General features: G+C 44.6%; 1 protein-coding gene and 1 long non-coding RNA gene across 3 annotated transcripts in view; one reads left to right on the forward strand and one right to left on the reverse strand.

Annotated features, from left to right (window-relative positions):
• Positions 1–1,736: 1,736 nt before the first annotated feature.
• LOC106564397 (uncharacterized) lies at positions 1,737–8,517 on the forward strand. Its single transcript, XM_014130480.3, has 3 exons — positions 1,737–2,047; positions 2,499–2,652; positions 5,783–8,517. Exons 1-3 carry the CDS (start codon positions 2,039–2,041, stop codon positions 7,897–7,899), a joined length of 2,280 nt encoding a protein of 759 aa, XP_013985955.1. The 5' UTR covers positions 1,737–2,038; the 3' UTR covers positions 7,900–8,517.
• Positions 2,488–23,337, reverse strand: part of LOC106564411 (uncharacterized) — a 50,114-nt gene continuing 29,264 nt past the window's right edge. The window contains exons 3-4 of one of the 2 annotated variants that reach the window (XR_001319486.3): positions 14,227–14,285; positions 2,488–2,610 (exon numbers count right to left, since the gene is read on the reverse strand). This is a non-coding gene — a long non-coding RNA (uncharacterized LOC106564411). Of the gene's footprint in view, positions 2,611–14,226; positions 14,286–16,801; positions 17,390–23,337 lie in introns of those variants that run through there. The other variant, XR_014379659.1, reaches the window with a different exon arrangement.

Raw genomic sequence — 23,337 nt, forward strand, 5'->3', positions numbered from 1 at the left:
TAAGGAGAAAGAGAGCGAGAGAGAAATGGAGTAAAAGTTGATAAAAAAAGAGGAATCAATTATATTTTTCATTTATCATGTCTCCTCTAGCTGAATATATATATTCATGACAACACAAGTCATTGCATCTTAATGTTTAATCATGTACCATGTTTTACCTGCAGCACTGCTCCAAAGGTGTCAGGATAGAGGGTTCATCTGTAGAGTGGCCTCCAAACCTGTAGTCAGCACACAGACAGTGTCAATGTTACGATCAACTAACGTTAGTTAAACCTGTAGTCAGCACACAGTCTCAATGTTACAATCAACTAACGTTAGTTAAACCTGTAGTCAGCACACAGTCTCAATGTTATGATCAACTATTGTTAGTTAAACCTGTAGTCAGCACACAGACAGTGTCAATGTTACAATCAACTAACGTTAGTTAAACATGTAGTCAGCACACAGTCTCAATGTTATGATCAACTAACGTTAGTTAAACCTGTAGTCAGCACACAGACAATGTCAGTGTTACAATCAACTAACGTTAGTTAAACCTGTAATCAGCACACAGACAGTGTCAATGTTACAATCAACTAACGTTCGTTAGCTAGCATTCGAGGGCTGACTGTTCTCAAATATTTGTGCAGTATAAACATGACATTTTGGTAATTGGTGTAGTCTGACTACTGCAGTAGGCTACTGCTTGTCCATGTGGTAACTAACAGCAAGAAATCCAGACGAGAGAAACGTGAAAGCATCCAGGCAGCAGAGATGAGCTTGTCATTAGCTAGCTAACGTTAGCTATATTGTAGCTATAAAGCATTATGTTTACTGTTATTTTGAAATAACATCTTTATTTTATACAAGTTATATACATAGACAGAAGGGAGTTAGTTATAAATACAGTATATTTGGCTGTAGTTTAGTTTAGAAGAAAGACTTAAGTAAAAATACTTTAAAGTGCTACTTAAGTAGTTTTTTGGGGGGGAATCTGTACTTTAGTATTTATATTTTTGACTACTTTTACTTCACTACATTCCTAAAGAAAGTGATATACTTTTTACTCCATACATTTTCCCTGACACGCAAAAGTAAAATTTGAATGCTTAGCAGTACAGAAAATGGTTAAATTCACACACTTATCAAGAGAACATCCCTGGTCATCCCTACTTACTCTGATCTGGCAGACTCACTAAACACAATTGTTTTGTTTGTAAATTAAGTCTGAGGGTTGGAGTGTGCCTCTGCCTATCCGTAAATAAAAAAAAACAAGAACATTTTGCCGTCTGGTTTGCTTATTATAAGGACATTTTAATTATTCATACTTTTAATACTTAAGTATATTTGAGCAATTATATTTATTTTGATACATAAGTATTTTTAAAACCAAATACTTTTACTCAAGTAGAATTTTCACTTTTACTTGTCATTTTCTATTACGGTATCTTTACTTTGACTCAAGTATAACACTTGGGTACTTTTTCCACCGCTGGACTTAAGTTTATTTTTGACCGGAGAATTAATTGTGAATTAGGTTTGATGCACCCATTGCAAGACTTGCATAAACAGCTCTTTGTCCTGTCTGTGCTGGTAATGTACAGCAGCTGCCATTATAGCAGCAGCCAAAGACCGGAAGTAGTAATTCTCAGGCACCCCTCACGAGAGGCCTATTCAGATACTCCCTCTTTGCGCATGTGTTCCAAGTGACTGCCAGGCAAGGGTAGAAGATAGCAGACAACAAGATTCTTAGCGAAAGGGGGTGTTGAACGTTTTCTTGACTTTACTCGAATTTTATAGATCACGTAAAATGTTATCCACGAACTTTCTGAAGTAATATTAGGCTACATGAGACGTTTATTCGTCCTAACTTAATTCCGTTTTGATATTGAAGTAGATGTTTGATTGCTCTGATCTAGGGGCGCATCATTTGCAGCCTTGGGAATCCTATTTTCTCTCCGCAACTCCCTAGTCATTATCTCTACACTACAACAAAGTAGTCTAACTGTACTGGAGCCTACAACATTTCATTCCATACAAAGAAACAATAGCTTCCACAATGGATCGGGTAAGTCTATATCCCTGCTGTTTTGTACAAAATGTCTAGGACTAGTTTTCATCGTCTTTGATCCTCCACATTCCTGTTGGGTTGGGTTTTAACATATCGACAAAAAAAAACATAACGGTAAAACTTGTTGGGATTTTTTTTCTTCTTCAAAGTAGCCTGCTACTTAAATGTATATTCGATCAAATAAGGCAGAAGCCAGATTTTGGGCCCAGTTATCCGTCTCGCTTCACCTCTTCATCGCTGTTTGATAGGAAATGACTGGTATGAGATATATGGTGGAAACTAGCCCATGCCTCCATCAATCTAATACTCTTAGATTTGTGGGTTGTAGTGAACGATTGAACATTTGAGGAAAAAGGAGATGTTCGAGGGATGCACCCGAATCAGAGGTTTAGACTGAATTAATACAATATTAGGTTTAATGTTAATCTATGTTGAATACTTCCAACAGGACAAATCTAGTCCGTCCCCCTCCATCCACCCTGAGTCCCCAGGTCGATCGCCTCCCTGTACTTTACTGCTGGGTCTGGTCGACTGCAGGAAAACACCAGGGCAGAGTGGAACTAAGAAAGGAGAAGAGGAACATGGAGATTTAATTTTATTAAGTAAGAACCATGGTGTGTGGATTAGACTAGACTGCTTCTGTAACAATTAATTGATCAATTATATATTGATGAAAATATCTGGTCGTTCCACCCAATTTTAAGAAGTGTACCTTGGTAAAAAAAAAAGTTTGATTTTACATCGTTTTAACATTCTGTCATAAAGATGACGTGTTCAACTTAATAAAACACGTTTTGCCATCTCAAGAGGTTAAATGAAATATAAATCCTATAGTAAGAGCCAATGTGCTAAATAAAGTAACAGGGTTGACCGTAACAGGGGACTAGTGAAAACAACAAAAACATTACATTGGTAAAATAGTCCTTTAAATCAGCCATGAATCTGCTTGTGACAGGGGGAATGGAAGCTAGTATTGTGCAACAGGGAGTGGTAATTGAATGCAATCTTAACAAAAAAAGTTATTGTTAAAACAGTTCTAGCATGCCTGTGTAAAGGGGTTGAGATGCTCAGTTTCCCACCATAAAACAGCAGTAAATTGATAAAAAGAGTAGAACCAGCTCATCTGCTTTTACTCTGATTTGACTATTAGATGTTCAATGTTTCTTATGCAAAAAAATATTTTCAAAACATTTTTTCAAAGAATAGTTTCACCATATTAAAACAAGAGTTCAGTTCATGTAACAGGGTTGACCTTAAAATGAGGGACAGATGTAAATTCATCAGTAATTACATGAAATAAATAATGTTCAGAAATGACTGTCAAAGTAACCAAATAACTAGGGCTTTACATGCACACTGTCGTGTCTTTGGCATCATAAAACTGAAGATTAATCTTTATCACAAATTCTCTGTAATTATTATTATTACGTGATTAAACTACTTAATCATGTAACTGTAATTAACTAGGAAGTCGGGGCACCAAGGAAAATATTCAGATTAAAGTTATAATTTTCCTAATATAACTTTCAGATATTTTAATATCTGATCACTTAGTCTTCTGATTAAGGATTTATTCTTTACCTCATGTTAGTCTCATTCCAAACGTCGTAAATTGTTGGTTATCTGCACGAACCCAGTCTTCACTATGAGTCATCCATACATCAATTGTCTTAAAATCATTTTTTTTACTAACTAAGTGCTCACAGAAATGCATCACACAAACAAACAAAGTAGATATGGTTACAAAGAAATGATAGTGGATGTGGGCTAGTGGGGGTCAGCTGAGAAGGCACTACAGAGTTGATAATTATAACAATTGAAATGCTAATCCTTTGCACATGAACGCTCAATAGTTGCAATCAATATATTTACGCTCAATGTGTCATCGGGATCTCTGTTGAAAAGTTTGTTTCTGTTGGAGAGTTTGTCCGCCCTCTCTTTCTATCTGTCGTGGTTAGGATGTATAGTTCAGAGTGAAATTCATTCATGTCGTTATAGGATAGATGTTTCGGCGGTTGTCGGTCTTCGCGTTCAATGATACCGAATTTGTAGCTGCAGACTAGTAATTAATATCAAAGACTTGTTCTTATTCTGTCGGTAAGAGTTTAACAACGTGGGATGGTTAAAAGATTCAGCAATCTACTCAGACCCTTATTTCCCTCTGTGATAGAGGTACTGGTATGGTCTCAAACCTTGGCCCTCTCGTGGAAATCGAGGTAGGCTGGTCTGGTGATAGAAAACCCAGGTGGGCGTTTTATTCGGAACATAGAAAAGGGCTGTCTCATGACGCCGGGTCCTGTCTGTGCCCCTGGAAACTTTAAACAGAAATACAATTCTCTCACATTAACATCATTACATATCATCACATCATTTCACAAGTTTCATCTTTACTCATTCATTTTGTACAACAATTAGATGTAAGCCTCATAACTGAGACTGTTGTATAAACAGGATTATGGTAATGTGGCGATATTGTCTCTCATGAGTTTCATAAAATTGTACCAAACGGACCAGTTCGTAGCTCGTTACTTCACTGATCTTTTATACATTCTTCAGAACACGAATATTGTTCGGACCTCAAGTTCTGGTCCTGTGTGGCTCAGTTGGTAGAGAATGGTGTTTGCAACGCCAGGGATGTGGGTTCGATTCCCACGGGGGACCAGTACGGAGAAGGAAAAAAATAATGTATGAAATGTGTGCATTCACTTCTGTAAGTCGCTCTGGATAAGAGCGTCTGCTAAATGACTAAAATGTAAATGTAGGTGGAAGAAATTCCTTTGTTCTCTCTATGAAAACTCACTCTCTCTATACTGTCTGGCCATGAGGCAGGATTCTCCTCCAGGAATTTACGACCTGAGGTTGCACCAGCCTGGGTGTAGGAGAGACAGAGAGAGGGGGATGGTGCAGAGGGAGGGGGAATAGTGCTCGCTGTACCCAAAGAGTGCAACGTCATGACAACGCCAATCATTTCCTATTAAACTGATTATGGCAGTAGACTGAGTATGGCATTAGTCATGTAAACATCTCACTCTGCTGATCTTAATTGGTGTAAGGATACGCCTTTAAAAATACCTGGTATTCTGAACAGTCTTTAGAATGATTAGAACACTTCAATCACAGTTATAGAGGTGTATTTAATCTGTGCATGTGCTAACACAAGCAGCGCAAGCTAACTTCTTTGTGCAGTGCATTCAAGAAAAACAAGTATGCAGCTTAGAAATAGTTTTCACATACACACTTTATTTGTCCAAACTCAGAATCAAATATGCTTTAAAAAATGACATGGTCGCAGTTGTAGAAAGTTTATTTTGATTGACTACTTTTTGCATTTATCAAAGTCCCATCAGGTAGCCTGATTTCATGTGTGTCCATGTAAACAGGTTTATTAGGGAAATTGTTCTTTCAAAGCATGTAAACATTTAAATCAAACTCTTATACTAATTGACTATTCACAATCATATTATTCTGCGCTTGTAACTTTACTCAAAATGCTAAAATGTCATTTAGAAAGTCTTTATTCATATTAAAAATCGGATTAACCTAATTCTCCAAGTGTTCTGTATTAAAGGGCACTTTATTTAATATAACAGAGATTTAAAATTGAATATTGGTGCACAATTATTACTGGAAAAATATCTAACGGACACAAAAGGCATTTATTTCATATAACGCCCCATCTGTTTATGGACCCATATTTGCAAAACCTAACTATTCAATGTCTTTGTTTCACAGAGGACAGCTGTAATTGTTGCTCTCTCAGTGGGAGGGGCTTATCATCTGGGGAGCCTCAACAACATCATGATGCTGACAAGAAAGAGAAGAGTTTCTCCAGATCAGAACACCTCAAGAAACACCAGCATAGAGCTATAGGGAAGAAACCTCACCACTGCTGCTCTGACTGTGGGAAGAGTTTTGCTAAAGAGAAGGATTTGATCATTCAAAAACAGATTCACACCGGAGAGAAACCATACCACTGCTCGCAGTTTGGGAAGAGTTTCCCTGCATCTAAAACCTTAAAATCTCATCAGAGAATTCATCCAGGGGAGAGACCTTACACCTGCTTTGACTGTGGGAAATACTTAACTCAATCAGGAGACCTGACTACACACCAGTGCATACACACAGGAGAGAAGCCTTATAGCTGTGATCAGTGTGGTAAGAGCTTCAATAATTCAGGAGACCTGACTACACACCAGTCCATACACACAGGAGAGAAGCCTTATAGCTGTGATCAGTGTGGGAAGAGCTTCAATCAATTAGTACACCTGACCACACACCAACACATACACACAAGAGAGAAGCCTTATAGCTGTGATCAGTGTGGGAAAAGATTCAATAATTCAGGAGCCCTGACTACACACAAACGCATACACACAGGGGAGAAGCCTTATAGCTGTGATCAGTGTGGGAAGAGCTTCAATCATTCAGGAAACCTGACTAAACACCAACGCATACACACAGGAGAGAAGCCTTATAGCTGTGATCAGTGTGGGAAGAATTTCTCTACGTCTGGATGCCTGACTACACACCACCGAGTACACAGAGGAGAGAAGCCTTATAGCTGTGATCAATGTGGGAAGAGATTCAATAATTCAGGAGCCCTGACTACACACAAACGCATACACACAGGGGAAAAGCCTTATAGCTGTGATCAGTGTGGGAAGAGCTTCAATCATGCAAGATCCCTGATTATACACCAACGCATACACACAGGAGAGAAGCCTTATAGCTGTGATCTGTGTGGGAAGAGCTTCAATTATTCAGGATCCCTGATTATGCACCAACGCATACACACAGGAGAGAAGCCTTATAGCTGTGATCAGTGTGGGAAGAGCTTCAATTATTCAGGATCCATGATTATACACCAACGCATACACACAGGAGAGAAGCCTTATAGCTGTGATCAGTGTGGGAAGAGCTTCAGTCAATCAAGAGCCCTGACTACACACCAACACATACACACAGGAGAGAAGCCTTATAGCTGTGATCAGTGTGGGAAGAGCTTCAATCAATCAGGAGCCCTGACTACACACCAACGCATACACACAGGAGAGAAGCCTTATAGTTGTGATCAATGTGGGAAGAGCTTCAGTCGATCAGGAGACCTGATTTCACACCAACACATACACACAGGAGAGAAGCCTTATAGCTGTGATCAGTGTGGAAAGAGTTTTGTTCGAGATTACAGTCTGACTATACACCAACGCATACACACAGGAGAGAAGCCTTATAGCTGTGATCAGTGTGGGAAGAGCTTCAATCTTTCAGTACAGCTGAGTAGACACCAGCGCATACACACAGGAGAGAAGCCTTATAGCTGTGATCAGTGTGGGAAGAGCTTCAATCATTCAGGAGCCCTGACTACACACCAACGCATACACACAGGAGAGAAGCCTTATAGCTGTGATCAGTGTGGAAAGAGCTTCTATCATTCAGGAGCCCTGACTACACACCAACGCATACACACAGGAGAGAAGCCTTATAGCTGTGATCAGTGTGGGAAGAGCTTCAATCGTTCAGGAAACCTGACTACACACCAACGCATACACACAGGAGAGAAGCCATATAGCTGTGATCAGTGTGGGAAGAGCTTCAATCAATCAGGAAACCTGACTTCACACCAACGCATACACACAAGAAAGAAGCCTTATGGCTGTGATCAGTGTGGGAAGAACTTCAATCAATCAGTAAAGCTGAGTAGACACCAACGCATACACACAGGAGAGAAATCTTACTCCTGTCTATGTGGAAAGAACTTTGCTCATTCCGGGTCACTGAAAAAACACCAGAAATCACATACATGTTTTCTTTCATCTCCCTCCTCTCCGCCACCGGTTCCAGATTCCTAAATAAAGTTTAAATAGAAAACAACCTGTTATCCATCTCCCATTCTCTAACAGTTAACTAAGTCTGATTACCATGGTAACCAGTGTAGCATAATATGCAGCTCTAGATCCATATGTATCAAGCGTCTTTGAGTAGGAGTGCTGTGTGTGGTGGGGTGGGGGTGTTCAGAGCTGTATCTTATTTCATTAACTCCTATTATCCATTAAATAATGTAGAATAATGTTTCAACAATAGTTGGTGCATATCCATGTGTGATGGAAATGTTGTCTGAAGGGAGAGTCTTGAATTGTACATCTTGTCTCATACAATCATTGGTTTCTGTAGGTGCTGGGTAGATATGAGGGGGAGATGGTCATGACCCCCTCAGATTTTTTGGCAGAAGGCCCAGAATATGTTCTGTAAATTAAGATAGGAGACGGTGCCAGTCACATGCAGGAACCAAACATTATTGATGAATAATGAAAAATGTAAATCATGCAAATATAACTTGTCTGTGTAAGCAGTATATAAGAGAACTTAACGGGACTGCCCCGAAAAAGCTCCTGACCGACGTGTACTGTAGTGCATTAAGTTTGTTGGAACCGCTCTAGCTTGCTGACAATATATCATTATTCATTAAAGTTTGACTTTAGAGTCCCTGTTGTAATTTCCATGACACATGTATTCAATACAAAAATAAATAAAATCCATTGTCATGGAAATTACAACAGGGACTCAAAAGTCAAATCTGTCGTTCTGCCCCTGAACAAGGCAGTTAACCCACTGTTCCTAGGCCGTCATTGTAAATAAGAACTTGTTCTTAACTGACTTGCCTAGTTAAAGGTTAAAAAACAAAAATAATAATAATTTGACCCTAATCTATGCATTTCACATGACTGGGAGTACAGATATGCATCTGTTGGTCACAGATACCTTAAAAAAGGTAGTCAGTATCTGGTGTGACCACCATTTCACATAAGATACATGTATTCAATACAAAAATAAATCAAATCCATTATCTTATGTGAAATGGTGGTCACACCAGATACTGACTACCTTTTTTTTTTAAGGTATCTGTGACCAACAGATGCATATCTGTACTCCCAGTCATGTGAAATGCATAGATTAGGGTCAAATTATTATTATTTTTGTTTTTTAACCTTTAACTAGGCAAGTCAGTTAAGAACAAGTTCTTATTTACAATGACGGCCTAGGAACAGTGGGTTAACTGCCTTGTTCAAGGGCAGAACGACAGATTTTTACCTTATCAGCTCGGGAATTTGATCTAGCAACCTTTCGGTTACTCACCCAATGCTCTAACCACTAGGCTACCTGCCACCCCCTAATTCATTTATTTCCATTGACTGATTTCTTTATATGAACTGTAATTCAGTAAAATCTTAGAAATTGTTGCATGTTGTGTTTATATTGTTGTTCAGCGCAATAATAATTGAGGAAACAAATTGAATAAATGAATGGGCCTACTACTGTTTTAGGTGTTCTGTGTCAGAACTGTTTCAACGTGACTTACACCCATCAGAGTATCTGTGCCTTAAAGGGCTCAACAGTGGAACTGCCCTGTACATATCAACATCCAAGTTATCATGTAGTCTCAGAACTAAACTGGTATATCCAATAGAAATGAATGAGGTGTCTAAAATCCTGAGCTCAGTGCCAGAGAATGCAGGTCGTACTGAGTGCCTTGGGACTAAAGAGAAGGACTGCAACCTGAGAATCACAGACCTGAGAGAGAGAGATTCAGCTGAGTACCGTCAGCAGGCCGTCTTGCTCGGTTCCGGACTGTAGATTCATTCACTCCTCCGAACTGTGGGCCGTCTCCCTTGGTTCCGAACTGTAGGCCATCTCACTCGGTTCCGGGCTAGACACTCTTACCGGATACTCTGGACGGGGTACTGTTGTCGGATACTCTGGACGGGGCACTGTTGCCGAATATTCTGGACACTGGACTGTCGTCGGACACTCTGGACAGGGCACTGTTTCCGGACACTCTGGACTGGGCACTGTCGTCGGAAACTCGAGACTGGGATTACGCACTGGAAGCCTGATGCGTGGTGCTGGTACTGGAAGTGCCAGTTTGGGGACACGCACCTCAGGGCTAGTGCTGGGAGCGGGAACAGGCTGAGTTGGACTGGGTTGACGCACTGGAGGCCTGGTGCGTGATGCTGGCTGTGGATATACCAGGCCGTGGAGAAGCACTGGCGGTCTCGATCGCACCTCCTGCACAACCCGTCCTGGCTGGATGGAACTAGTAGCCCTGTACGAGTGGGGTGCTAGTACAGGGTGTACTGGGCTGTGCAGGGGCCTGATGGTTGCCGTGCATAGAGCGGGCGTAGGGTAGCCTGGTCCTCGGAGGCGCACCGGTGACCAGACTCGCTGCGCAGGCATCCTCCTACCGGGCTGGATGCCCACTCTAGCACGGCATCTGCGAGGGGCTAGGATAACTCGCACTGGACTGTGCGTGCATATGGGCGAGATCGTGCGCACTTCTGCAAAACTCGGCACCCTCCACTCCATACGATCCTGCATATAAGCACAGGTAGTTGGCTTAGGGCTCACCCTTGGCCCCCCAAAAGTTATTGGGGTTGCCTCTCGTGCTTTATCGGCGCGTATATGGCTTCATACCTTCACCACTCTGCCTTGGCTGCTTCAATCTCCTCCGGTGGGAGACGGTAATCCCCAGCCTCATGCCATGGTCCAGCCCCGTCCAGAATTTCCTCGCAGGTCCAATTCTCCTGATAGTCCATATACTTGTTCCGATGATCCTTACCCCGCTGCTTGGTCCTTGTTTGGTGGGAGATTCTGTAACGGTTGTCGTCGGATATAGACCAAAATGCAGCGGGGAAATGTGCACTCATCTTCTTTATTATAAACGGACAAGAAGGAGAACCAAAACAAACACGTACACAAAGAAACCACAACGACTAACCACAGGCTGGTAAGGCACAAGGCTATACACAGAACAATCTCCCACAAAGTACTCAATAAACACATACCTATATATAGGACTCTCAATCAGAGGCAACTAGAAAACACCTGCCTCCAATTGAGAGTCCAACCCCAATGAACAAAACATAGAAATACAAAAGACTAGACAGAACATAGAAATACACTAACATAGAACAGTGCCCAAAAACCCCCGGAATACATAAATCAAATACCCTACTAAACAAACCACCACACCGAACCACATAAAACAAATACCCTCTGCCACGTCCTGACCAAACTAGAATAACAAATATCCCCTATTACTGGTCAGGACGTGACAACTATTAACACAGGTAATATATTATATCTAATTCTACTAATACTATACTATTAACACAGGTAATATATAATATCTACTACTTCTACTACTATAACTACTAACACAGGTAATATATAATATCTACTGCAACTACTTATACAAATATATAAATTGTAATCCAGTACAATATCATATTGCAAGTTCTAATAATTATCATTCAGACCTGCAGGTGAAGGTGTCTTCCTCCACAGAGGAAAAGAAGAGAACACTGACCTGTAGCACCACCTGTCTTCTGACTGACAACCCCAACCCCACTTACATCTGGTACAAGAACGGACAACATCTCCATGACCCTACTTCCTAACAATACTCCTGTAATACTCTAGTGGTCTGGTGTTACTCTGCAGACAGTTACTCCTGTGCTGTAAGGGGTCAACAGTGGACATTACCTGCACGTATAGACATCCCAGCTGGCATTTCACACACCTCATGTTGTCTGTCCTCTCTCCTCATCAGGGAAACTCTAGTCCAGTGTATGACAACATCTCAGGCATGGCCATGGCCCCTGCTGCAGCACAGAGAGCGATCACAGACGAGCAGGATGACGTTAGCTACGCCAGCATCCAACACAGGAACCAGGAAGTTCCTCTGAACTCCACTTTCCCACCGTTTCACCCCCAGAAACAGGACCAGGATTTCCAGTATGCTACTGTGAAATTCAACAGCCCCAGTGCTGCTCAATAGACATTGGGCGGGATTCAATCCAGTCATGGGTTATAGGCTTTGCAGCTTTTAATGTAAAACGTTTTTTTTTTATGTTTTTTGAAAATGCTATATAATTTCTCAACTAGAATGACTTTGATTTTGGCTTGAACTATCCATTTAAATAAAAGTATAGGCCAAACTGTTCAGTCCATATTCTACTGTTCTATTATGGTGCAGTGGTGTCAGAGGGGAAAAAACAGTTAGTTTCTTACAGTAACTCATTTGTTGTTGTAATATCCCAAACGGACAGTTTCAGCATGAAAGATTCCAAGTTAAATAACACAATATAGTAAATGTACATTACACAGTGATTTAAACATGCCATCCCATCCATACACCACACTAAACCTACACAGAGTCTGTCTGAAATGTCATCTTATTCCCTACATACTGTCAGGTGACATTTCAGACACAGATATCCTCTAACTGTTAAGGGCCAAACAAATGATACCAGTGTAACAGGTTGAAGGTTGTAGCTGCTATGCCACCTTGTTTAATGAGGTGAGGTCCTCAATAAATGACTAAATACAACTAAACACAGGTTCTTCACATCAGGGGTGGTGCATGAAAATGACACAGAGACATTGACATAGAAAGCTTCTGTTTATGTTTTAGGCAACAATATATAGCAGCCATAAATCAATAATCAATGGAGTGCTCCACACAAACAAAATATAATTTGTCACTGTCACTCATACAACAAGCTGTCCAATGAAAATATTATACTTTAGTGGTCCAATAATTATAGACGTGTCTACCAGACGAGCTAAATCACTTCTATGCTCGCTTCGAGGCAAGCAACACTGAGGCATAAATGAGAGCATCAGCTGTTCCGGACGACTGTGTGATCACGCTCTCCGTAGCCGACGTGAGTAAGACCTTTAAACAGGTCAACATTCACAAGGCTTCGGGACAAGACAGATTACCAGGACGTGTACTCCAGGCATGTGCTGACCAACTGGCAGGTGTCTTCACTGACATTTTCAACATGTCCCTGATTGAGTCTGTAATACCAACATGTTTCAAGCAGACCACCATAGTCCCTGTGCCCAAGAACACGAAGGCAACCTGCCTAAATGGCTACAGACCCGTAGCACTCACATCCGTAGCCATGAAGTGCCTTGAAAGGCTGGTAATGGCTCATATCAACACCATTTTCCCAGAAACTCTAGACCCACTCCAATTTGCATACCTCCCAAACAGATCCACAGATGATGCAATCTCTATTGCACTCCACACTGCCCTCCCACCTGAACAAAAGGAACACCTGTGTGAGAATGCTATTTATTGACCACAGCTCAGCGTTCAACACCATAGTACCCTCAAAGCTCATCACCAAGCTAAGGATCCTGGGACTAAACACCTCCCTCTGCAACTGGATCCTGGACTTCCTGACGGGCCGCCCCCAGCTGGTGGGGGTAGGGTGCAACACATCTGGCACGCTGATCCTCAACACTGGAGCCCCCAAGGGGTGCGTGCTCAGTCCCCTCCTGTACTCCCTGTTCACCCACGACTGCATGGCCAGGCACGAGTCCAACACCATCATTAAGTTTGCAGACGACACAACAGTGGTTGGCCTGATCACTGACAATGACGAGACAGCCTATAGGGAGGAGGCCAGAGACCTGGCTAGGTGGTGCCAGAATAACAACCTATCCCTCAACGTAACCAAGACAAAGGAGATGATTGTGGACTACAGGAAAAGAAGGACCGAGCACACCCCCATTCTCATCAACTGGGCTGTAGTGGAGCAGGTTGAGAGCTTCAAGTTCTTTGGTGTTCACATCACCAACAAACTAGAATGGTCCAAACACACCAAGACAGTCGTGGAGAGGGCCCGACAAAGCCTATTCCCCCTCAGGAAACTAAAAAGATTTGGCATGGGTCCTCAGATCCTCAAAAGGTTCTACAGCTGCAACATCGAGAGCATCCTGACTGGTTGCATCACTGCCTGGTACGGCAATTGCTCGGCCTCCGACCGCAAGGCACTACAGAGGGTAGTGCGTACGGCCCAGTACATCACTGGGGCTAAGCTGCCTGCCATCCAGGACCTCTACACCAGGCGGTGTCAGAGGAAGGCCCTAAAAATTGTCAAAGACCCCAGCCACCCCTGTCATAGACTGTTCTCTCAACTACCGCATGGCAAGCGGTACCGGAGTGCCAAGTCTAGGACAAAAAGTATTCTCAACAGAGTCAATGTGGGGGGGCACCGTTGTCTTGGGCGTGGCCACGCTACCCTGCAGCGGTAACAGGTGTAACCGGGAGAGAGAGACAGAGACAGAGACAGAGATAGAAAGTAAAAGGAGGATCATTGTTTTACCTGCAGCATTGCTCCAGAGGTGTCAGGATAGAGGGCTCTCTGCAGAGTGGTGTCCAAACCTGTAGTCAGCACAGACACAGTACACAAGGTTGAAGATAACAAAGGATAAGCCAACACAATAATTCAAATGATCTACAGCCACTTTATCACTAGATTCCTGACCACTGGTCACATTTTCAATGCTAATCCTGTAGAATCAGCAACGACACCGGTCCAATTGTTTTTATTTTTGGACGCTCAGCAAATAATTATTACGTTTTCTCAACCTATATTTTTCATCCTAGCTCCACCCCCGAAACAGGAAGAGGATGTCCAGTACGGTGCTGTGGAACTCAACCTCCCCAGTGCTGCTCCATAGACTGTTCAAGTCAAATTAATGGCTGTTGCTGCTGTTAAGATGCCAGCAGAGAGAGCTGTGGTACAGTAAGGTTTTAGTGTGGCTGATGAGACATACAGAATTACAGTCTAACTAATAAGTCTATTAGTGTGGTCAAATTATGTTATTGCATTTGTTTTAAAGTATTTACATTTTTTAGCTTTTTAAATTTGAGCTCTGCATCTCCCTTCAGGTCCACAGTACATCTAGTTGGTGTCAACCACAGACCTCACACTCTTCTGTTTCACACAGCCAGTAAGGTCCCCCTACCAAACCTCTCTCTCTTCACCCTGTAAGTACACTTGATAAGACATTATACCTCACCATACATTTTTTTATTGGGGATTTCTTCTGCAGAACACATGCTTGAATGTGAATGGTATTGTAAAATGTACTCGAGTGTGGTTTGTTTTGTTGAGCATTGCTTTTGAAATACTTTATTTTTTATGTTTAGTTGTATTATGTAGAAGAGACCAGGATATGTTGTTGCCCTGTGTAGCAACACTCAATGTTATAGTCATGGTCCTGAGAATAAAAACAATCGACAGAGAAACACGTGTCTTACAGTGCTACACATCTGTTATAATAAGTGTTGTTTCCTGCTTAATTGAAGTATCGGGTGTAGTTATTCACCAGTTATAAAGTATGTTTGTTGTCTATCTTTATGTTTGTAAGGCTGTAGGGAGGGAGATGCAACATAGGGCTTGAGAACAGCAGGAATAGATAAATAATGGTTTACACACATCTCTCAGCAACAGTAAAACAAACTGCATCAGAGTTAGCCTAACCATTCTCAGTACGCTAGCCTATAATACCCACGATATAGTTAGCCTAACCATTCTCAGTACGCTAGCCTATAATACCCACAATATAGTTAGCCTAACCATTCCCAGTACACTAGCCTATAATACCCACAATATAGTTAGCCTTACCATTCCCAGTATGCTAGCCTATAATACCCACGATATAGTTAGAATCACCATTCCCGGTACGCTACCCTATAATAACCATGATATAGTTAGCCTAACCATTCCTGGTAAACTAGCCTATTATAACCACTATACAGGCCCTATAGACAGGTACAAATATCCAGTGGTGTAAAGTACTTAAGTAAAAATACTTTAAAATACAACTTAAGTTCTTTTGTGGAGTATCTGTACTTGACTTTACTATTTATATTTTTGACTACTTTTACTTTTACTTCACTACATTCCTAAAGAAAATGATATACTTTTTACTCCATACATTTTCCCTGACACCCAAAAGTACTCGTTACATTTTGAGTGCTTAGCAGGACAGAAAATGGTCCAATTCACACACTTATCAAGAGAACATCCCTGGTCATCCCTACTGCCTCTGATCTGGTGGACTCACTAAACACAAATGCTTTGTATTTAAATTATGTCTGAGAGTTTGATTGTGACCCTGGCTATCCGTAATTTAAAAAAAACAAGAAAATTATGCCGTTTGGTTTACTTAATATAAGGAATTTTTAATTATTTAAATTATTCATACTTTTACTTTTGATACTTAAGTATATTTTAGCAAATACATTTACTTAAGTACATTTCAAATCAAATATTTTTAGACTTTTACTCAAGTATTATTTCACTGGGTGACTTTCACTTTTACTTGAGTCATATTCTATTAAGGCATCTTACTTTTACTGAAGTATGAGAATTTAGTACTTTTTCCACCACTGCAAATATAAAAAATATGTATAAAAACAATCTCAGAGGTCAGCTTCAGGTGGTCCTCTCCCGAATTGAATGGTCTCACTTCTCTTGGTCAGGGCCTCATCCCTCTCTTTCACAACCTCAGAATTGGCACTTGGTAGGTGCAGGAATAATCTTTGAAGCTCTGAATGTGCTTAGATATGTTGATTCTTGACAGTGTTGGGTACATGCCTATCAATATCCATGTCTGATTTATATGCATTTATCGGCCACACCACGCCCAAATGAATGCTTATTGGTCAGTAGTGGCCATTTTGTTATGTCCACAATAATCGCATTATTGTGTGCATGTAACTGTACTCAGTCTCTCCTTTACTTTTAGCCTAGACAGACTGGCATGCATAGTATTGATATTAGCCCTCTGATTACAGTAAAGAGCAAGACAATAACAGCTTAAGCCTCCTGTTGTCACGTTTCCTTAAGGGCAGGAGGAAGGGGCAGAGTCAAGAGCAGGAGACTGAGGTCCAGTAGTGCCGAAGTTTTATTCACACTGAAACAATCGGTGGTCACTGCCCGTCGACATACAATTAATCCTGCACGAATACAGAACACAAAGGAACAAACTAAATACCCCCCCACTAATGACAGACAAGGAACAGGTGCGGACCTAGACAGACAAAACCCAAAGAACACAGAAACACAGATCGGTGGCAGCTAGTAGACCGGCAACGACGACCGCCGAGCGCCTCCCGACTGAGGAGGGGCGCCTCCTTCTGTGGATACTGTGACAGTACCCCTCTCCTGACACGCGGCTCCAGCTGCGCGCCGACGCCGGCCTCGGGGACGACCCGGAGGGCGAGGCGCCGGCCGATCCGGACGGAGACGGTGGAACTCCTGCAGCATAGCTGGATCCAAAATGTCCCCCACCGGAACCCAGCACCTCTCCTCCGGGCCGTACCCCTCCCAGTCCACGAGGTACTGCAGGCCCCCTACCCGATGTCGGGAGTCCAGGATGGCCTGGACTGTGTACGCCGGGGCCCCCACGATGTCCGGGGGGGGCGGAGGGACCTCCTGCACCTCAGCGTCCTGTAGCGGACCAGCTACCACCGGCCTGAGGAGAGACACATGAAACGAGGGGTTAAAACGGTAATATGAAGGGAGTTGTAACCTATAACACAACTCGTTTATTCTCCTCAGGACTTTGAACGGCCCCACAAATCGCGGACCCAGCTTCCGGCAGGGCAGGCGGAGGGACAGGTTCCGGCTCGAGAGCCAGACTCTGTCCCCCGGATTATACACGGGGGCCTCACTGCGGCGGCGGTCAGCGCTATCCTTATGTCGTCCTATCGCCCTCTTCAAACACTCCTGGACAGCACTCCAGGTCTCCTTAGAGCACTGTACCCATTCCTCCACCGCAGGGGCCTCCGTCTGGCTCTGCTGCCATGGCACCAGGACCGGCTGGTAACCTAATACAACCTGAAAAGGTGACAGGCTAGTAGAGGAGTGGCGCTGAGAGTTTTGGGCCATTTCAGCCCATGGCACGAACCTCGCCCACTCCCCTGGCCGGTCCTGGCAATACGACCTCAGAAACCTGCCCACATCCTGGTTAATGCGTTCTACCTGCCCATTACTCTCGGGGTGAAAACCCGAGGTCAGGCTGACCGAGACCCCAGCCTCTCCATAAACGACCTCCACACCCTGGAAGTGAACTGGGGACCCCGATCAGATACGATGTCCTCGGGCACCCCGTAGTGCCAGAAGACATGGGTGAATAGGGCCGCCGCGGTCTGTAGGGCCGTAGGAAGACCGGGCAAGGGGAGCAGACGGCAGGACTTCGAGAACCGATCCACAACAACCAGGATCGTAGTTCTCCCCTGAGATGGCGGTAGATCCGTGAGGAAATCCACCGAGAGGTGAGACCAAGGTCGCTGTGGAATGGGGAGGGGCTGTAGTTTCCCTCGAGGCAGGTGCCTAGGAGCCTTGCACTGGGCGCACACCGAACAGGAAGAGACATAGTGTCTTACATCCTCAACCAAGGTGGGCCACCAGTACTTTCCCTTCAGGCCCCGCACTGTCCGTTCCACCCCAGGATGACCCGAGGAGGGTAGAGTGTGGGCCCATCGGATCAGGCGATCGCGAACACCAAGCGGAACGAACTTCAGACCCGCGGGACATTGAGGTGGAGTGGGTTCTGACTGAACCGCCCGCTCGATGTCCGCATCCACCTCCCATACCAGCGGTGCCACCAGACAGGAAGCAGGGAGTATGGGAGTGGGATCGATGGTCCGCTCCTCGGTGTCGTAGAGACGCGACAGTGTGTCGGCCTTCCGGTTCCGTGAACCCGGAATGTATGAGAGAGTAAATTGGAACCTTGTAAAGAACATGACCCACCTGGCTTGACGAGGATTAAGTCTCCTCGCTCCCCGGATGTACTCCAGGTTACGGTGGTCGGTCCAGATGAGAAAAGGGTGACGTGCCCCCTCAAGCCAATGTCTCCACATCGTCAAAGCCTTGACCACGGCTAACAACTCCCTGTCCCCCACATCATAGTTGCGCTCCGCCGGGCTCAGCCTCTTGGAAAAGAATGCGCCGGGGCGGAGCTTCGGAGGAGCGCCCGAACTTTGCGACAGCACTGCTTCTACCCCAGCCTCGGACGCGTCCACCTCCACTATGAATGGCAAAGAGGGGTCCGGCTGCGCCAGCACCGGAGCGTCGGTAAACAGAACCTTCAGACGACGGAAGGCTCTATCCGCCTCTGCCGACCACCGCAGTTGCACCGGAACCCCCTTCATCAGTGAGGTAATGGGAGCTGCCACCTGACCAAAACCCCGGATAAACCTCCGGTAATAATTGGCGAACCCCAAGAACCGCTGCACCTCCTTCACCGTGGTAGGGGTCGGCCAATTACGCACAGCCGTAACGCGGTCATATTCCATCACCACCCCTGTGGTGGAAATGCGATATCCCAGAAAAGAGACGGCTCGTTTGGAGAACTCACATTTCTCAGCCTTGTTATGCTCCAGCAGCCGCACAAACACTTTACGCACCAGAACCACATGCGCGGCGGAGTAGATCAAGATGTCATCGATGTACACCACCACACCCTGTCCGAGCATGTCTCTGAGAACCTCGTCCACAAAGGATTGGAAGACCTCCCTCCTTCTTCTTCACAAAAAAGAAGCTTGAGGAGACGGGTGACTTGGATGGCCGAATGTATCCCTGTCTCAAGGACTCAGTGACGTATGTCTCGATAGCCACTGTCTCCTGAGACAGAGGATACACGTGACTCTTAGGAAGGGCCGCGTCAGCCTGGAGGTTTATCGCACAATCTCCTCGTCGATGAGGGGGTAATTGAGTCGCCTTCGTTTTACTGAAGGCGATAGCCAAATCGGCATATTCAGAGGGAATGTGCACGGTAGAGACTTGGTCTAGACTTTCCACCGTGGTTGCACCGATGGAAACTCCTATACACCTACCTGAGCACTCCCTCGACCACCCCTTAAGAGCCCTCTGCCTCCACGAAATCTGAGGGTTGTGAGTGGCTAGCCAGGGGATTCCCAGTACCACCGGAAACGCCGGGGAGTCAATGAGGAATAGGCTGATACGTTCCACATGACCCCCCCACGTCGCCATAACCAGTGGCACAGTAACCACCCCCACTTGGCCGGACCCTAGCGGTCGACTATCTAGGGTGTGCACAGGGAAGGGGTGGTCCAGCTGAACCAGGGGAATCCCTAACTTATTAGCGAGCCCACGGTCCATAAAACTCCCAGCTGCACCTGAATCGACTAGTGCCTTATACTGGAAGTGAGGGGGAAAAAAATCAGGAAAACAAACTGAGGTGTACATGTGGTCGACAGGGGGCTCTGGGTGTGGCTGGTGCTGACTCACCTGGGGGGGTCGATGTAGTGCTCTGCCTGCCATCCGAACTCCCGGGTGGACCCCTCCAGCACCGGTCCGCAGTGTGTCCTCTGCACCCACAGTGGGTGCAGGAGAGGCCCCCCCCTCCGGTCCTCCTAGAAGCAGCTCCTCCTATCTCCATGGGCAGTGGAGCAGGAGGGCTGGGAGGTGGAACGAACAGGCCCCGACTAGAACGTCCCCGGGCAGCCAGCAGGCTGTCCAGCCTGATGGACAAATCCACCAGCTGGTCTAGGGTGATGGTGTTGTCCCTACAAGCCACCTCCCGGCGGACATCCTCTTGGAGACTGCATCGATAGTGATCCATCAGGGCCCGCTCATTCCACCCCGATCCCGCGGCTAGAGTCCGGAACTCCAGGGCGAAGTCCTGAGCGCTCCTCGTCCCCTGTCTCAAGTGAAACAACCGCTCACCCGCCGCCTTGCCCTCCGGGGGATGATCAAATACCGCCCGGAAGCGACGGGTGAACTCCGGGTAGTCGCCCCGAGCCGAGTCTGGGCCATCCCAGACCGCATTGGCCCATTCCAGGGCTCTACCCGTAAGACAAGAGACGAGGACGCTCACTTTTTCTTCGTCGGAGGGAGAGGGGCGGACGGTCGCCAGGTACAGTTCTATCTGGAGCAAGAACCCCTTACACCCTGCGGCCGTCCCATCAAATTCCCTCGGAGGCGTGATCCGGAACCCGCTTGAGCCCGCTTCAGGGGGTGTCGGTAGGGGCGCCGGCTGAGGAACCGGAGCTGGTCTGGTGGGGGAAGCACCTCTCTCCCAGCTCTCCAATCGGGCTAGCACCTGGTCCATCGCCGAGCCCAGGCGGTGGAGGAGGCTGGCGTGTTGTGACACCTGCTCCGCCACTGACAGTGCTTCTGCTCCTGCTGACTCCATCGTTTAGTGGTGCGGGATTCTGTCACGTTTCCTTAAGGGCAGGAGGAAGGGGCAGAGTCAAGAGCAGGAGACTGAGGTCCAGTAGTGCCGAAGTTTTATTCACACTGAAACAATCGGTGGTCAGAAAGGCACAGATATATTATTACCGGGGCACAACACCCAAAAGGGAAAACAGGTAACCACGAACGAATACACACGGGGCGCAGCCCGGCAATATAATCATACAAAGTGCCACGCTGAAAAAACAACAACAGCGTACACTACACACTGCCCGTCGACATACAATTAATCCCGCACGAATTCAGAACACAAAGGAACAAACTAAATAATACCCCCCCACTAATGACAGACAAGGAACAGGTGCGGACCTAGACAGACAAAACCCAAAGAACACAGAAACATAGATCGGTGGCAGCTAGTAGACCGGCGACGACGACCTCCGAGCGCCGCCCGAACCGAGGAGGGGCGCCTCTTTCTGTTGATACTGTGACACCTGTTTGGAATTCATGCTGAAATAACTGCAGAAAATCAAATCAAATTGTATTCATCACGTGCCGAATACAACTGGTGTAGACTTTACTGTATAATGCTTGCTTACGAGCCCAGAGTTTAAAAATAAAATAGTAACACAAGGTCCAGAATAGTAACACAATGAATATGGGTCTATTCTCAATAGCTTACAAGGTCCAGAAAGGAACATTAGCAGGCTACTCATATGGTGTATTTTGATCACACCATCTCTCTCTCGCCCTCTTTCTCCTCTCTCTCGCTCTGTCTCTCTCTCAAATTTACAGCCAGGGGCTTATCCTCTTAGGGCTAGGGGGCAGTATTTACACCGCCGGATAAAAAACGTACCGATTTAATCTGGTTACTACTCCTACCCAGTAACTAGAATATGCATATACTTATTAGATATGGATAGAAAACACCCTAAAGTTTCTAAAACTGTTTGAATGGTGTCTGTGAGTATAACAGAACTCATATGGCAGGCAAAAACCTGAGAGATTCCTTTACATGAAGTGGCCTGTCTGACCATTTATTGGCTTTCTTTGACATCTCTTTCCAAAACAAAGGATCTCTGCGGTAACGTGACACTTCCCACGGCTCCCACAGGCTCTCAGAGCCCGGGAAAAAGCTGAATGTCGACATTCCAGCCCCAGGCTGAAACACATTATCACCTTTGTCAAGTGGCCGATCAGGAGACAGTGGGCTTAGGCGCATGCACTGGTTGACCCCGTCTTTCTTTTTTTTCCTCTGTTTACCGAAACGCAGATTCCCGGTCGGAATATTATCGCTTTTTTACGAGATAAATTGCATAAAAATTGATTTTAAACAGCGGTTGACATGCTTCGAAGTACGGTAATGGAATATTTAGAATTATTTTGTCACGAAATGCGCCATGCTCGTAACCCTGATTTACCATTTCGGATAGTGTCTAGAACGCACGAACAAAACACCGCTGTTTGGATATAACGATGGTTTATTTGGGACCAAACCAACATTTGTTATTGAAGTAGAAGTCCTGGGAGTGCATTCTGATGAAGAACATCAAAGGTAATCAAACTTTTGTAATAGTAAATCTGATTTTGGTGAAGGCTAAACTTGCTGGGTGTCTAAATAGCTAGCCCGTGATGGCTGGGCTATGTACTTAGAATATTGCAAAATGTGCTTTCACCAAAAAGCTATTTTAAAATCGGACATATCGAGTGCATAGAGGAGTTCTGTATCTATAATTCTTAAAATAATTGTTATGCTTTTTGTGAACGTTTATCGTGAGTAATTTAGTAAATTGTTAGTAAATTCCCCGGAAGTTTGCGGGGGGTATGCTAGTTCTGAACGTCACATGCTAATGTAAAAAGCTGTTTTTTGATATAAATATGAACTTGATTGAACAAAACATGCATGTATTGTATAACATAATGTCCTAGGGTTGTCATCTGATGAAGATCATCAAAGGTTAGTGCTGCATTTAGCTGTGGTTTGGGTTTATGTGACATTATATGCTAGCTTGAAAAATGGGTGTCTGATTATTTCTGGCTGGGTACTCTGCTGACATAATTTAATGTTTTGCTTTCGTTGTAAAGCCTTTTTGAAATCGGACAGTGTGGTTAGATAAAGGAGAGTCTTGTCTTTAAAATGGTGTAAAATAGTTATATGTTTGAGAAATTGAAGTAATAGCATTTTTAAGGTATTTGAATATCGCGCCACGGGATTAGACTGGCTGTTGCGTAGGTGGGACGATTTGGTGCCACCTACCCTAG

The sequence above is a fragment of the Salmo salar genome, chromosome 12 (genome assembly GCF_965601325.2).
Source record: "Salmo salar chromosome 12, fSalSal1, whole genome shotgun sequence".
NCBI classification, from domain to species: Eukaryota; Metazoa; Chordata; class Actinopteri; order Salmoniformes; family Salmonidae; genus Salmo; species Salmo salar.